Source organism: Numida meleagris, chromosome 1 (genome assembly GCF_002078875.1).
Source record: "Numida meleagris isolate 19003 breed g44 Domestic line chromosome 1, NumMel1.0, whole genome shotgun sequence".
Taxonomy (NCBI): Eukaryota; Metazoa; Chordata; class Aves; order Galliformes; family Numididae; genus Numida; species Numida meleagris.
In genome coordinates this window covers 75,861,202-75,878,017 of record NC_034409.1, presented here as the reverse complement: position 1 = coordinate 75,878,017, position 16,816 = coordinate 75,861,202, and the positions used below count along the sequence as shown (strand labels likewise).

The 16,816-nt window shown below is 44.9% G+C and overlaps 1 protein-coding gene across 3 annotated transcripts; it reads right to left on the bottom strand.

Annotated features, from left to right (window-relative positions):
* Positions 1,077 to 16,541, bottom strand: ING4 (inhibitor of growth family member 4). 3 transcript variants are annotated; one of them, XR_002438477.1, is made up of 9 exons: positions 16,430 to 16,541; positions 4,213 to 4,284; positions 3,862 to 4,028; positions 3,568 to 3,682; positions 3,144 to 3,252; positions 2,662 to 2,809; positions 2,204 to 2,265; positions 1,776 to 1,949; positions 1,079 to 1,681 (listed from the first exon to the last, which is right to left on the bottom strand). XR_002438477.1 is itself a non-coding variant. In XM_021396349.1 (8 exons), the coding sequence occupies exons 1-8, from the start codon at positions 10,775 to 10,777 to the stop codon at positions 1,910 to 1,912; spliced, it is 729 nt and encodes a 242-aa protein (XP_021252024.1). In that variant the 5' UTR covers positions 10,778 to 16,382; the 3' UTR covers positions 1,077 to 1,909. The 3 variants fall into 3 exon arrangements, 2 of the variants coding, with proteins under 2 accessions (XP_021252024.1, XP_021252015.1); XM_021396349.1 differs by lacking the exon at positions 16,430 to 16,541 and adding an exon at positions 10,762 to 16,382 and having other exon boundaries at positions 1,077 to 1,949; XM_021396340.1 differs by having other exon boundaries at positions 1,079 to 1,949.

Here is a 16,816-nt window from a genome sequence, read left to right as displayed (position 1 = left end):
GCTGGTGAGGCCTCACCTGGAGTACTGCGTCCAGATGGGGAGTCGTCAGTACAGGAGAGATGTGGACCTGTTGGAGTGCATCCAGAGGAGGGCCACAAAAATGATCCAACGGATGGAACGCCTCTCCTACAAAGACAGGCTGAGAGAGCTGGGGCTGTTCAGCACAGGGAAGAGATGGCTCTGGGGAAAACTGATAGCAGCCTTTTAGTAGATGAAGGGGGAGTACAGGAAGGAAGGGGACAGACTCTTTAGCGGGGTCTGCTGTGACAGGACAAGGGGAAGAGATTTCAAACTAAAAGAGGGGAGATTTAAATTGGACATATGAAAGAAATTATGTACAATAAAGGTAGTAACAATGCACTGGAACAAATTGCCCAGAGAGGTGGTGGAAGCTCTGTCCTTGGAGATGTTCAAGGTCAGGCTGGATCAGGCTTTGAGCAACCTCATCTAGCTGTAGATGTCCCTGTTAATTGCAGGAGAGTTGGACTAGATGACCTTTAATGGTCGCTTCCAACTAAAAATTCTGATTCTAGGAACTGATAAAGGCCAGCTTCAGTAAGGAACATCTCCTCACCTGCAGACATTACAACACTTTTATTAACAGTATCTGGAGATTCCAGCAAAGTGCTCCAAGGTGAAGGTGACTCACTGGGGAACAAGCTAACAGGAGATCTCAAAAACTTGTCCAAATTTTAAGATACAAAAACTTTGTCCTGATGACTTATTTTCTTGGCTATACTGCCAAACAGCCATAGTGAGGGCTGGTCATCTATGTCCTTCCTCACTCATTTAAGAGAGGATGACTGATGAAAAAACAATCCAACAAAAATGATTATAAGCATCTTCTCATTTGTGGGGATATGACTAAAGAGGCAGATGTTTTCCACAGACACTAGAAAGCTTAGTAATTCTTTCGCAAGTGTATTAGGTGTATTTTAAAGGATGACTTTGGCAGAATGTTCAGGATTATTACATGAAAAGGCTGTGCTGCATTCATCAGTGGAAAAGCTGAGCTGAGAAAGAACTAAGAAAGAGACCAATTAATTACTTTGGAGATGACAGCAAGACAAACTGAGCCTTTGCTTGAATGAACTTTATTCAATTCTGTATTATACAAGTGGGATTTGGATCCCCAAACTTTCCATCATCAACATAATGGAGAAGCCCCACTGTACTAAAGGGAGGGAGAATTCTGGAGCCCGAAGACAGGCTAGATGAAACCATTTCTCACCACATGGCCAGAAATTCTTCTTCCTTCATACTATGTGCTTCCCAGGCCAGCAGGTTTAGCCCAGGAGTAAGAGATAAATCTAGCTCTAAACACTCCTTCTTCCTCCTCGCCCCAACAAAAGAGGCTGCTCAATGCCAGACAAAGTAGCGGAATGATTAAAGATAGGGAGTACACTAGGTTTTCAGTTTCTTAACCAAGCTACTAGATTAAGCAGTGGCCTGGTTACTCCCTCTCTCCTGAAAAAGATCCAGGAAAATAGAAGACCTAAAATGCTGAAGACTTACCTCCTTTCCTTCCCCCATCTCATAGCCTTGTTCTCTAAGCAGAGAGTAGGCAATGAACTCTGAGGAGGCTGAAGGAAAGCCAAGGAAAATCAGGGGCTACCTGGAATCCCTGGGAATCTGGTGGCTACCCTGGTGCCCTCATTCACTCCCTTTGAGGTTCAGAGACCTGTTTGGAATGGTACACAGAGAGGGGCCTCCCTTAGGGATTCGGAAGCAACCAGGGATACAGAACACGCTGGAACTGCCGTGAGGGTACACACCATTCCAGGGATGGCCCAAACCACAAACAGGGCAAGACTCCCCCTAGCCAAGGTCCCAAGGGCTGGGGGAGCTGGGACGAGGCCCTGGCAGGGGGAAGAGAGCTCCTGCAGCAGTATTCAAGGCTCATGGGATTTTACTTCTTCTTCCTCTCTTGGGAACAGCGAGGGCAGAACCTGGCAGAAAGGAAAGCAAAAAGCCAGCATTTATGATTTGAAACGAACCCTGAATTTACAGTACCAAAGGATCTTTTCCAAGATACCAAAGCCTTAATTCAAATTTTCCTTCTGAAGAAGTCTTCTAAGTGTGTGTGTGTATACATATATATATACACACACACACACACACACTTATTTTCTATTCTGTCATCCAGGACCTCCTCTTCCCAGAGACCAATGGGCCCTCCAGTATGTTTGTTTTAATCACTCACCATTTTCCTCTTGGTTTTGTTGTCAGACCCACACAGGCAAAATGAAACCATTCGATGGAGCACTGTTGAGGTGGAAAGCAGACAGTTAAAAAGCAGTTCTCTCTTGAAATCATTGTTTCTCGTCTGCTGAAACTTCCCAACATTTAATCACAAATTCTGAAATCACTAGTAGCAATCATAACAGGATCTGTCAGGAAACGGAGTCTCATACCCAATCTATACATTGTTAGTAAGCAGAACTCTCCCTTGCTGAGTATGGGGCCAAGAAAACATCTGTTATATTAGGGAAAACCCCAAAGAAAGCTGCACTTAACTGGCCAGTCCACTGCTCTTCCCAGCTGAGATAAGCCCTGCTACTGTCACTGCTTCTACATCAGGCCCCACCCAAATAGGACAAGACTTTCTGTAGGAGACTCTCCACTCCCTTCTCCCCCACTTCCATCAGTGCAGGTTCTTACATCAGGGTTGTCACAGCCAATCATCTCCCCGTAGGAGACCTGGTGGCAGAGGCAGTAAGTAGGCTCGTTGGGGTCCACAGGCATATCCAATACATCTGAAGGGTGCACATTTCCAAATGTGACCGAAGGCATCCCATATTCTGTGCTACTGCAGGAAAGAGAAATACGTCAGGTCAGTAAATCAACTAGCACTGGTTCCCTTCATGTCTCCCATTATAATGCCTTCGCTTGCCTGAGACAGCCACTCCTCTTTTTTAAGCATGTACATCCATCTCCACTGGAGTGATCTGTCCCGTCCCCCCCCCCCCCCCCCAACACTCCTTTAAGACAACTAAAAGATCTCCTTCCTTTCTTCCCTAGGAGAAAAACTCAGGATCTGGTCTGGGTGGGGATCAAATTCTTCATAGGGAAGTCTGGTTAGGTCTCCCTTGGTCTGATTTGTAGTGCTGCCCCTCATTCCACCACGTATCTCAAATGCTTACGTGCGGACAAGCTTTAGTTTCTTTTGGGCAGTCTTTGGTGCCTCCTCATCAGAATTCTTCCCTTTAGAGCGTGCACGTGCAGCTTTCTTCTCTTTTTGGGCTCGGCCCTCTGGTAACAAGAGAAAAAGTTAATGCATATCCCATTCTGTCAAAACAGACACCTGACAGTAACAACCTCTTCAGTGCTAAAATGCACGCCTACTTCAGAATGTACATTGGCTTTGGGCCACGCACGTCATCTTAATTTTATCTAGTGGCCTTGAATACGCTCACACAAGAAGAGCCCAGGTCACCATCTTTTTACCTGTCCTTCAGATTCCAGCGTAACAGTCTGTACCACTTCAGTGCCTGCCTTCATCCCCACCACTTCCACAGTCACTTGGCTGCCTCCTGTATCAATCTGCAGCCCAGTGGTGGTACTCACTCTTCTTGCCCTTGCTGGAAGAACTGTCATAGTCACTCGATTCTATCTGCTTCTCCTTCAGGTCTGCTTCAAAGCGAGCAAGATCTGTGTCCAGCCGCCGGATATGCTTATCGACCTGCAAAGAAGCCAGTGACCAGGAGTTACCGCAGAACACAGCCCAAGATATCAAAGAGGAGAGAGCACAGGGCTCGCACTAAGAGCAGAAAAGCAAGCGTGGGTGAGGCTTGAAAGAGAGAGATCGGGGTCCTCAGCACAGCCTTTCATACAACAACCACTAGACACTTCCCTTCATACCATCTCATAGGTCTGCATAGCCAGCTGAACCTTGTCATCCCCAAATTCTTTGCATTTCCCGTAGGCCTCCTGGATTTGCTTGAGAAGCCCCAGTTTTTCCTCCGACGACAAAGTCCGTGCATTGCTGATATACTCCGTGGCCAACTTATCGATCTCCGACTTGAGGTCTGAAACAAGTTTACCATTGAATACATAAATACGTGTACATACATACACACTGCAGTGTCCTCTGTTTAGAAAGATGCGGGTTTCCTTCTTTTCCCTGAGGTCCCAGTGATGAAGGCAAAGGAAGAAGAGCCAGCCAGGCTGCACGCCTCCTGTCTCATCACAGAAACCATCTCTAATCCTCACCTTCTGTTCTCTGATCCAGATCTCGCATGAGCTGGAAGTTTCTCTGCAGTTCAAAAGGCAGATTCTCAATACCTGCAGGGAAAGGAGAATACACGGAGAAGTCAAGTGCCTGTCTACCACGTCAAAACAAAGCTAACTTAAACAGTACTAACACACACACACCAGTCCAGTGATTCCCAGAACCCTCTCCTAGTTCACGCTAGCGTGCCTCCAGTTGCTGTCAACCATAAAGGAGACGGGCTATAAAAACTTGCTGCATTTAACCCAGGAGCACAATTCTACAGCACCACATTAGTTAACAGAAAACTGCCACGCAGAAAAGCATGAATTAAAATAAGCAGAAAAGCAAAACTTGTAACGCAGTCAGTCATTCTAATGCAATATATCCATCCAGGAACTCTCTTTGCTAATAAACAAAAACCAGCACAACAGCTGGTAAGTAACGCCATTCAGTTATTTCTATGCAAAGATGTCAAAACTAAAGCTGATCAAATGCTAATTCACTGAAAAGTGAGTCAGGTTTATTATTTATTTCAACAGGCAGAGATAGGAGACTCTGCAGAACCACAGAACAACTGTGAGACAGGACGGAACAGTAAGTGGCAGCCTTAACCCCCTGCTCCTCGTTCTGCCTTCTACACCAAAACCTCAGGATGGTTCTGTCCCGCACCGGGAAGGATGCTACGCATGGTGAATGACAAAGCATTTGTACATCTCTGAACAAGTAACATGAAGCTGATAGCCAATTAATTTCCAACGCACTGTGCCACTCAGCCCCTAGTCAGCACCAGATGCTCAGCTGACAAAGCTGATAAAAACGATTCTTATTTGGCCATGCCTGTCTAATCAAACTGAGGTCTACTGTCACCACATTAACCTGCAGTCTAAGCTTGACTGTCATCACCTTTACACCTAATAAATAATTTTAAACAATCTCTTGCAAGTCATCGCTGTTGTTATTAAAAGAACAAACAAACAAACAACAAAGGTGCGGAGGAGAATAGGGCTGTGGAAGGAAAGCTCTTCAGAAGCACAACACAAGCACTTCTGCTTCCTGAACCCACTCTGCAACACACACTGTGCAAATGAAGGCATCCCTGCCCCTAACCAAGGCTGTCTAACATATCAGCCCCAGCACTGGTCTCTATTTTGCACCGCCACATGTTTGTACAGCAAGAGACATTTCTGCGAAAAGCAATCACCCAGCAGGGAAGGTCTGCACGTAGGGGAATTTATTTAATTAGTTATTTTTAAGCAAGTACCATTCACACGCCACAAAATTAATTTCAACAAAGGGTAAAAACAACCGTGGCCCTCGCTGGGCTTAGAAGATGCTTCTTTAACAAATAAGTTAACAAATAAGTTTCCACACAACCAGAATGTAATTATTTACAGGGATTTTGTATGTAACTTACTAAACTACTATTTGTGTTGCCATTTCTATTTTAAATATCTAAGAAATGCTCAGATAGCAGGGGTCCTTAAGTACGCAGATATATGACCACACAGCGCGTGGGTATTACTTCCCCGCATTCAAGGTTAATAGTGCAGGATCAAGTTCTCAAAAAATGGGGAAGCAGCAAAACCAAGGTTGTCTGCATATTCCTAAATTTCGTACTTCCTTGTCTGCCCGGTACGACAGCCTTCACGCAAGGCTCAAACAGCCCACTACCAGATTATACCCCCACAGCTCACAGAAAACCAGCTCAGAAAACAACGGGCACACAATACTGAAAACCATCATTGCTTACAAAGGGAACTCATGGCAGGGATGAAATTCAGCTTGAGAATCTCAATATCACTCCTTTTTCTTCTGTAATGCCCGGCCTCACCGACTGCAAACCTTTCAATTTGTACAGCAAATGGAACATGGTCATGCAGCAGCACGCTATTTTTCACTCCTCTCCTCCAGGAGACGTATCCTCTAGAGAAAAACAGCATTTGTTCTTGCATTGTGCACAGTATGTCAAATATGCACAAATCCTAGACCATCTGAATTCTTGACTTGGTAGTTTTTTAAAAAAGATCGATGTAATTTCCTTTTTCTCCTCTGAAAAAGGAGCTCACAAAAGCACACGTTCCATCACGTACAGTTTTCCCCCAGCAGGGCTAGAAACTGTCAGGTACAGAGAACAGCTCAGCTAGCACAAAAACCGGTGGGATGCTATTCTCTGGGCAGAACAACCCTAAATGAGGTTACGGCTCCATTTCACACTGAGGCGCTAGCTGCAGGAGAAACTCAGACCTGGCCGCTGTTCCAGAACCAGAAGGGAATCATGCCCTGGTTTTTACAGGTATTGTTGCAAAAAAAAAAAAAAAAAAGTGTCTCCCGCTGTCACACACACCAGTACGTGCCCTCACCTGGAAAGCATCCATTCTCCTTTCACCTCTACAAGAGAAAGCTGCAGCTAAACGAGTTTTAACTGAGCAATTTCTATGGTAGGTAGTTTACCTATGTATGGGGAAGCTTTCTACTCTCTGCAGTTTAACCCAAAAGCTCTTATCTATCCTTAGAAACAAAAACACTAGTAATAAATAAATAAATGCTTTTCATCGCAGTATTTACCAGTGGTCTGAACGCCTACTAAAATTGCTTGGCCTTCGTTGTGATGGCTATCAGAAAACAACGCTTTAACAGTGCCGTAAAAAACAGGTATCTTGGTGGCCTCTCACGATGGAGTTACAGCATCAGTGGATAAAGGAATAGCAACTGATGCCATCTACCTGGACTTGTACAAAGCGTTTGACACTGTCCCACATGACATCCTGGTCGCTAAATTGGAGAAAAATGGATTTGATGGATGGACCGCTTGCTGGATAAGGAATTGGCTGGATGGTCACACTCAGTGAGTTGCAGTCAACAGCTTGATGTCCAAGTGGAGACTGGTGATGAGTGGCATTCCTCAGGGATCAATGCTGGGTCCAGTGCTATTTAACATCTTCAAAGGCAACATGGGCAGTGGGATTGAGTGCACCCTCAGCAAGTTTGCAGACGACACCAAGCTGAGTGGTGCAGCTGACATGCTAGAGGGAAGGGATGCTATCCACAGGGACCTGGACAGGCTTGAGAGGTGGGCCCATGCCAATCTCATGAAGTTCAGCAAGGCCAAGTGGAAGGTCCTGCACCTGGGTCGGGGCAAACCCAAGCACAGATACAGGCTGGGGGGAGAATGGCTTGAGAGCAGCCCTGAGGAAAAGGATTTGGGGGTGTCAGCTGATGAAAGACTCAACATGAGCTGGCAATGTGTGCTTGCTGCCCAGAATGCCAACCATATCCCAGGTCACATTCAAGAGAAGCATGACCAGCAGGTCGAGAGAGGCAATTCTGCTGCTCCACTCTGCTCTCATGAGACTCCACCTGGAATACTATGTCCAGTTCTGGGGCCCGCAACACAAGAAGGACATTGAGTGGGTCCAGATGAGGGCCACGAAAATGATCAGAGGGCTGGAGCACCACCCCTACAGGCTGAGAGTTGGGGCTCTTCAGCCTGGAGAAGGCTCGAGGGGGACCTTATATTGGCGTTCCAGTACCTGGAGGGAGACTCTAGGAAAGCACGGACTCTCACTGCAACTGCGCTCATTTGCACAGAACACGGAGAGCAATGCACAGCCCCCTGTGCCCACTGCATTCCTGCCACAGCTCAAGATTATCCTTGATATCTCCTGCTGATGCATATCAGCACACGTCTCTGAGCCTTTGCCTCCCCTTCCTTTTCTTACCTTTTCATTCTTTATTACAAATTAAAATTTTCTATTCCTTCCACTTTCCCAGATCCTTATCCCTTCATCTTCCCCATTTTTCTCTCATCCTCCATCCTCTCCCCTTGCCATTCCTTCCACCACCCCTGTTCTTCTCTCACCACACACAGGCAACCACACTATCTTTTCCCAAAAGAACCACGCAGACCCTTAATTTTCACTCTCCAAGAACTAGAATCCATCACCACCCTCCTTCCTCCAATTTAAAACAAAAGAAAAAAACAAATCAATAAAAATAACACATGAAGAGTTGTCAGCGTAGGCAACTGACATTTAAACTTCAGCTGCTGAACTGAGATGTTAATTGACACGCACAAGCAAGCCCGTGAGCCCATGGAATTACACAACCTGGTAACTTTCACTGTCCTTCATCCTCTCATTGTACATCTTTCAGCAGTGCCAAATAATGGGTTTGTACCGCGAGCGTCCAAATTCCTTAAGAGATCCATGGCACCAAAGTACTACACAAATACCTGTGCCTTTCCCAAGACATCCACTCATCTACCGTGTCCAGATATACGCTTATATTTCTTATAAATGTCAAAATGCATTTTAAAACACAATCACAATGCTTTATTAAACAGTACAGATTTCAACAACCAGCTTTAACACTACAGTGCTCTGTACTCAGCCCTAGTGAGGCCCCACCTCGAGTACTGTGTCCAGTTTTGGGCCCCTCACTGTAAAAAAGACATTGAGGCCCTGGAGCGTGTTCAGAGGAGGGCGACGAAGCTGGTGAGGGGTCTGGAGCACAGGCCTTATGAGGAGCAGCTGAGGGAGCTGGGATTGTTCAGTCTGGAGAAGAGGAGGCTCAGGGGAGACCTCATCGCTCTTTATAACTACCTGAAGGGAGGTTGTAGTGAGCTGGGGGTCAGCCTCTTCTCTCTTAGAACTAGTGACAGGACGAGGGGGAATGGCTTCAAGTTGCGCCAGGGGAGATTTAGGCTGGACATTAGGAAATACTACTTTTCTGAAAGAGTGGTCAGGCGCTGGAACAGGCTGCCCAGGGAGGTGGTTGAGTCGCCGTCCCTGGAGGTGTTCAAGAAACGTTTAGATAGAGCGTTGAGAGACCTGGTTTAGTGGGGTTATGTTGGTGGTAGGTGCATGGTTGGACTGGGTGATCTTGTAGGTCTTTTCCAACCTAGCTAATTCTATGATTCTATGATTCTATGATTCTGTGCTGACAGCAATTAAGAAATCCCGCTTGTGACAGACTGGCAAAGAAACGCAATAAGTTCTTTGCCCTCTGGAATGAAAAATTGGCTGAGATCTCATGAGAGAAGCACATAGGACTTTTCAGTGCTATACGATTTCAGAATTTTGTAGCATTTGAAATATAGCGCAGATCAACTGGCTTATGGTAATCTCTAGCAACTTCCTTGCTTCCTTATTAAGTGGAATGATATATCCCTCCATCCCTCCCTTTAGACAATGTAACCCTTTTAAAGTGCCGCTTCTACTTTGTTATTAGCTTCCTACACAGTTCATTAAAATCTGAGCCTGAGCATAATGTACCTTTCTCTCCATTCACACAGCGCTCAGCACTACAGCAGCATGTGCAGCCTAACCTGTAACAATATCCTCACCAGCACCTCTTAAGGGGTAGCGCTACAACATTTTTACATAGGGAGCACGCAGGCATCCAGCAGACTGAATCGTCCAAGGCCACCCAGGAATTCTGCAGCATTATATATCCCAAGTGCTGGGCCAGTGCACGGCACGCCAATCCAAGGCATAAAGAAACAGATAACAGCCAGCAACAACAGTCGATGTAGTAGCCACGGAAACCTAACAGTCCCCAAAAGAGAGTGTACCCTTTCCTGAAGGGATAAAGGGTTCTTTCTGACTTTTCAATACTACACTATCCACAACCAAGACAGCAGGCAGTACTGATAGTCTCACACAAGGGAACTTTATCCCTACGTTAAAGATCAACCTTGATTTCAGAAGTGTGCAGGATGTGGAAGAGTGGCACATCAAATGAGACTTGCAACACTCCAGGCATTCCCAATCTGTCACAGATCGCCAAGGGCACAGGCCACCACCAAAGAGACCACAGCGCTGCCTGACAAAATGGTTGCATCAGATTTGCTTTTGGTAAAGTGAAGAAGCATGGAGAAAATGCCGAACGTTTTGTCTTGTAAAACCATTTTGTGTAAGCTCTGAAAAAAATTACCAGTCAATAACAAAATCTATTTTAAACCAACTGGCCATTAACAGTAATAAAAGTATTAGCTTAGTGTGGGTTGTGCCAGTAGCTTTCACACAGAAACAAGTGATGCCTATGAATCACCAAATCCTCTCCCTTTCATGAGATCTTCTGTAATTTTCCATAGACCATATGTGCTGCATCACAGATGCAACTAATCCAAAGCCTCCTAAAGGTGAAAGGCATCTTTCAGGATGCTACACTAAAACAATGCTTAACACAGAAACCATTTATAAAGAGATGTGTGTATCTGAAGCATAATGTGAGAAGATTTATAGGTGGGAACTGAAGGGTATGGCCACGTCCTACATTGGGGAGGGGGTAAGAGACATTCCCATGCCATCTGCAGGGGAAGGAAGATGACTTTCAGGAAGGTGCACGCTGCTGCTGTTGCTCTGTGCTTATGTGGGAATAAGTTTTCTCATACTGACAAGCCTTGAACCAGCACATCTCCGTGTGCCAGTAGAATACAAGGAGCAAAGGAAACTTGATGCCTCCCTAATAAGAATAAATAATAATAAATAAATAAAAATGAAAAGGGAACCTCCCCAAAAATGACTACACAGTACCAGTTAACTTACCAGCTGAGGACTCCATCTAAGTGTGCAGTCTCCATCATCCTCCTCAGTGAAGCAGCTATGTCTCAATGCCTACTCCTGGAACAGGTCCTGACTGGTGGCCTCCAAGACAATGGGATCAATGTCAAGCAGCCATCAGAGCAGACAGACCTCCGACATCCTTCTACGTCTTGAGCTCACCAGGGCTACTAGCTCTCAGCTGGTGACTCTCCCAAGTGTTTAGACCTAATTTAGACCGAATGTTTGCAGAATCTTGAAACTTAGAGGTCTAGGGTGGGAGAAGCTGGAAACTTTTTTTTTTTTTTAATTGTCCCTTACCATCATTTTACACTGACATTTATTCACTAACTCAACTATAATGAAAATTTGAATTTTCTTCCATTCTGGGGCACGCCTCCCAAATGGAATGATAAAAGTTTACATTCAGCAAGGAAAATAAAGCAACAGCCTCATCTGTCCAGATGGGAAAATATGTGGTGGGCAACGACGGCTGGAACCAGCAGAGAAGGCACCATTTGATTTCCTAAGGAATGCACCCACAGACGTGACCCTTGCATTCACCTTAGCTACCTGAGCAAGTAGGCAGACATATCCTTAGCAGGAGATCACAGGGAAGCGAGTAGAGAGTTCAGTTCATAGTAAATTCAGGCACTAGACAGTCGGAGAAAGGTACATTCCTCAGTTGTGTTGCCATAAAAGATACATTTTTGTGATATCACTACCTATAACTTTATTCTGATGTCTTCTAAGTAAATAAAGACATCCACTGACATTACTATAAAGTCCCTACAATCGTGACATTTTCACAGAGACTCACAAAAAAACTCACAGAAAACCGCGATTTTCCTCTACACATATATTTCATTGATGCCTACTAAAAGCCCTACAATTCTCTTGAAACATCTAAACATGAAGAAAAACCTGGTGTTTACACCTCGTCTTCTAGAAAATCTGAATTAGTCATCCTTCCTTTCTCTCCCTTAAAGCTTGCACTGCATATTTCTAACTCTGTAAGAGAGCAAATACTGAGCCAAGCACAGTACCTTGAGTCTGACCAAGCACAAACTCATCAGAAGAGTTTTCACGCACATGCAATCACAAAATACCACGGTTTTCTTCCTTCTTATTCTTCCTCCATCCCTTTCCCCATTTCTAATTCCTTTGCATCCAAAGTTTCCCCCAAACTGAAGTTATATTCCTTTCTTGGCATGGAGGAAAACACTTCAGTGTCTAGCTCTCTCTGCTCAGAAGCAGACACTAAATAGTTCAGAGACCATTAAATGTTTTAGAGAAGGAGGACAGTATTTGAAGAGATGGAAAACTTTTTATGCTTAACTTCAGTCACTAAAGGAAACTGAAGAAAGGGCCGCACAAATAATCAAAAAGAACAGAACTGGAACAAGAAACATTCCTCCTCTCCCTTTAATTATTTGGCTCATTATTGTCATCGAAGGGACAGCTTTGGTTTGATGAAGGAAGGAGATCAGAGTAGACAAGATACAGAGTTCCTCTGTGAGGAGGTTCAGCACAGAAGTAACACGGACATTTTTTCTGCCACAGGAACACCTGCTGGGAGCATAACGTATTTCAGACAATTGAGCTTTACAATTAACACCTTAAAGCAAAGGCATGGAAGGGCGTGTCCAATCCTCGATCTAAAATCAGTTTTAAATTACAGTAAGGACTTGAAAGCCACTAAAATATCAGGGCTAGGAAGCTGCCAGACAATTTTACTCAGAACTCTGTTGATAACTTGGCTAGCCCACAAAAATCTCCTGGAAAAAAAATCTCGAGAGGTCCAAAATAGAGGACTCAAAAAGTTACAAGTTGAAATAACTAAGCCTGTATGTACAGGTTTGTCAGATTTTTTGTGCATTTTAACATTCAGGCTTTGGTTACCACATGGAATTTTCATACAAGCTGTTTCTCATACCAAACAACTGACTAGTGACTGAAAGTTTTATTTTATCCTTTTTGTTCAGTAAGAGTCATCACATCCACTATCCGAAACCCAATCTGAAACCCAACCTGGCAATCAGCTTTTCAAGGTGCTCATTATTATGACATGAGAATGCTTTCTCACAACACTGCCATGGAATAGCCTGCTTCCTTCACCAATGGAATGAAAAACTAAGATAAAAATGCTACAGATTCTCCCAAGTTGGAACTATCTGCTCAAAGCAGATTCCAGTTGCATCTGCGTGCGTTCTTCAAGTCTACTTCTCTAACTACAAACATTCACCCAATTTTAGGGCAGAATAATCTGTTCAAGAAGAATTTGTAAAAAGCGCATCCTAAAAACAAACACAGACATCAAACTCATTTTGGCAGGGTGGTATTCAACTGCCTCAAACATGAGACCACCTTTTTTCTTCTTCCCACAACCTTCTCTTCATTCATCATACATCTTCCTTTCTTCAAGGATTTGAAGAGGTCGTACAAACAACTGCCGTCTTTCATCACACACTGCCACACCACTCATACATCCCCTGAACAGATCCAGCCTGTAAACCACATGAAAGAGATACGTTGTGGGAGGGAGGGGGGGGGAACAAAAAACAGAAAACTATGTCTATGTTAGGTGCTAAACAAAAAACACTCAAAGAATTTCATTCAAAGAAGGAAATGCAAATATTAGACATTTTTAAAAGACTTAAACAAACGTTCTGGACTATTTATTTGTATCAGTTTTCAGGATATTCTGGAACATTACTGCTTTTTATAAACTGTTAATACTGAAATAATATTTCCGAAGAAAAAAAAAAAAAAGGAAAAAAGGAAGGAACGAGGGAGAACACAGTGCCCTCAGGTAGGTGTGAAGCCACAAAAAGAAATGGAATAGCTGATCTGGGATCACCTCAAAGAATTCTGTAAGGGTGCTAATATGGACTAAGTGAGGGTAGAAAACCTCCACAACTTTTCTGATGAACTTGTTTTTTGCATCATTAGTGAAAATATTGTTTTAAATGATTAAGCTACAGTTTGCGTCAAATACTTGATGTGGTATCAGAAAGCATCTTGCATCTATAACAACAATACAAAAGCATAAGATATATTAAAATGAGCTTAAAAGGCTACATAAGGCTTTTGAATGCATTACAGAGAACTACAAGCACCACTCATGCAAATCACATGTGAAGTAGGCCTTGACGCATACAGACTGGAAGAACAAAAACAAAAGGAACGGGCCACTAGGACAGTAACACAACACTCTAACTGCTGATACATTCTATCTAGTTTTATGTAGGGTAATACATTTAGGGAAGAACAATGTAAGTGATGGATGAAAGACACCAGAGTCTATTTCCAAGAAACAGAAAGGCTTGACTATTATGGCAGATAACTGCCAAATATGAACTTCCAGCTGGAACACAATGGCCAATGGGGATAAGGGCATACTCGGCATAGGAGCAATAACCTGACTTCTTTAGTTAGTACCATAAAGACTGGTACTAAAGGTCTGTATGCATTTTCAGAGAGTCAGAAGTTCAAGTATGTTGACAAAAGATGAGAGTAAGCTTGGAAAAGAATAACATGGATAATTAGAGAACTGAAAAATGTTAACAAAAGTACTTTTTTTTTTTTTTTTGGCTAAGTTACCAGAAAGAAGATCTAATTAATTTGAATCTGCACAAGAAAGAACCTTTTAATAAGGGGGCACTTCAATGTGGCGGGTAGAAAGCATTATAGGCGCAATGACAAAATACTGGAACTGTGAAATGAACTACAGACAAGTCACAAAACTGTGACAGGAAAACCTATCAGTAAACTAACTCATTGAAGGATAACAAGTATTCTCTTCAGCACTAAGTATTAAAATCTACACGGATCTGCTTTTCTAAATGAAACTCTAGACTGAGCTCAGCAGCTCTCTTACAGTTAGCTAACAAAGGAAAGCTGCATATGATACAGAGGATACCAGACAAAAATCAGAGAACACAAAGCCACTGTAGCGAACACATTGTTCCTCCCTTTGTTTTTAAGTACTACTAGGTTCTAGATTGCGCACATCACTTTTGTTTTTTTAAAGCAAGACACATTAAAAAAAAAATAACAGCACCATTCTATTAATATCTACCTGCAGACCACACATCCTGGCTGCGACACAAAATAAAAGTAATTTTTGCTGCATGTCTGTATTACAGGGGAAGAGTTCCCATGGAGTTCACAGACTTCAGCTGACAGCAACAATGAAATCCCGAAGCTCTTGGCATTGATGGGAGCACTCTAGCCACCAAGCTCATCTAAAGCTTTTTTCATCTCTGACTTAGTGCTTGCCATACATCACTACGCTCAGTACCGAATCTTTCTCATCCCTGTCTACTGGTTGTAAAACTCAGTCTTTCACTACTTCATCTTTGCAGCTCTTAATATATACTTGTGCTCCCCACAGCAAGGAAACACTGCATCCCCCACGCACTTACTCTTCATCTGTCTCCTTCTTTCCTCTCTTGCCCAGCCCCCATCCTCCCATCTACTAGCTATCTTTGTCTCCTTGTCCAACTTTTCTTCCTGCTTTTTACATTCTCCATCTTCACAGCTCCTAGACCAATATTCTCGCCTGTTCACTGACAGTATCTCTTCAGCTTTTCTGACAAAGTATTGTTTATTGTGGTTCATGACCTTCCTTAATTCACAATAGGTTTCCACTCATCGTAACACTGGGACCACTGCAAACATGAGGAACCTGATCAACGCCGTATCAGCCTGTTCCCACACAGCAGCGCTGTGCTGGAGGAAACCTAGTTCAGCACAATTCCTGAAGAACCATGCTCCAGACCTTCCAAGCATATGCAAACAGATGGCAAGAGATGTAACTTGGCCAAGTAGACTGAAACAAAAGATACGTATTGGTAATATCCTGCTGTAACACACCAAACTTTTCCATTTCTAATGCTGACATCAAATCAGAAAATGTGAAAACTGCATTCAAAGAGGAGACCTAATCTTAACCTATGAATACATTTCTTCAAGAACTCCTCCAATCAGTTTCCTTGTCTATTTTAAGAACACTGAGGGGGAAATATATTTAAAGTCTCACTCCCCCAAAGGACAGAATTTGATAAAGTTATATGCAACTTAAAGAAGCGCAATACTGTAGAAGGGCTCTATTAGCATTACCGATATCATCATATCACCAAAATAAGGCTGCATTTCGAAAACGTCAGCGAAGGAAGCTGCCATAACTATCTCCCTGCAGACACAGAAGTTGCCCTCGGCTTCGTTCCGCCAACACTGCGGCACCACCGAACCCAGGCAGGCTCCCGAAGCCGAGCGGCCGAGGAGCAGCAGCCGGCACCTCCCCCAGGACAAACCAGAGAGTGCGGCACCGCGTCCCACGGCCGGAGCGGAGCCGGGCTCTCGCGGCAGCCCCACTGAGCCCTGCCCCGACGGGAAACTCCGAGCGAGCGGCCGTAGCCCCTGCCGTCGTTTCTAAGCAGTCCCAGGACGCCCCTGCGCAGCGACGAGGGAAGGAAGGAGGAAACGCGGCCGGGAACCCTCACAGCTCCGGGAAGCCTCACAGCCAGGCGCCGGGCAACGCTGCCGCCCGCGGGGCTCGGGGCAGCCGCGGTTCGGTCGGCGCCCAGGCAGGGCTCAGTCCCCGCCCCGAGGCACGGTCTGCCTGTCCGTCCTCAGCCGCGGCCCTCGGCCCCGCCCCGGCAGCTCTTACTGTCCAGGTAGTGCTCCAGGTACATCCCCGCCGCCATCTTGGGCCCCGACACACTGGCGCTTCCGGCAGGAGCCGGACACCGGCGCACCCTCCCCCCCGGAACTAGCTCCTGCCCGGCTTGCGAAGCCACTTCCGCCCTTCTTCCCATACGCTTCCGCTTCGCTGCTGTCGCCATTTGGGGCTCTGTGGGGCTGCGCCTGGCGGGCGGAGCGCTGGCTTGAGGGCTACGGCACGGGGGTGTGGGGAAGGGAATGGTCCTGTGCGACCTTTCGCCGCCAGAGGTAAACGCGTGCATCCTTCACCTCCGTGCATCAATCCTCGTCGTTTGGTGTCTTACCAGAGGTCTCTCCTGGCTTCGCATAACTTCCGACCACCTGTCTAGGCGCT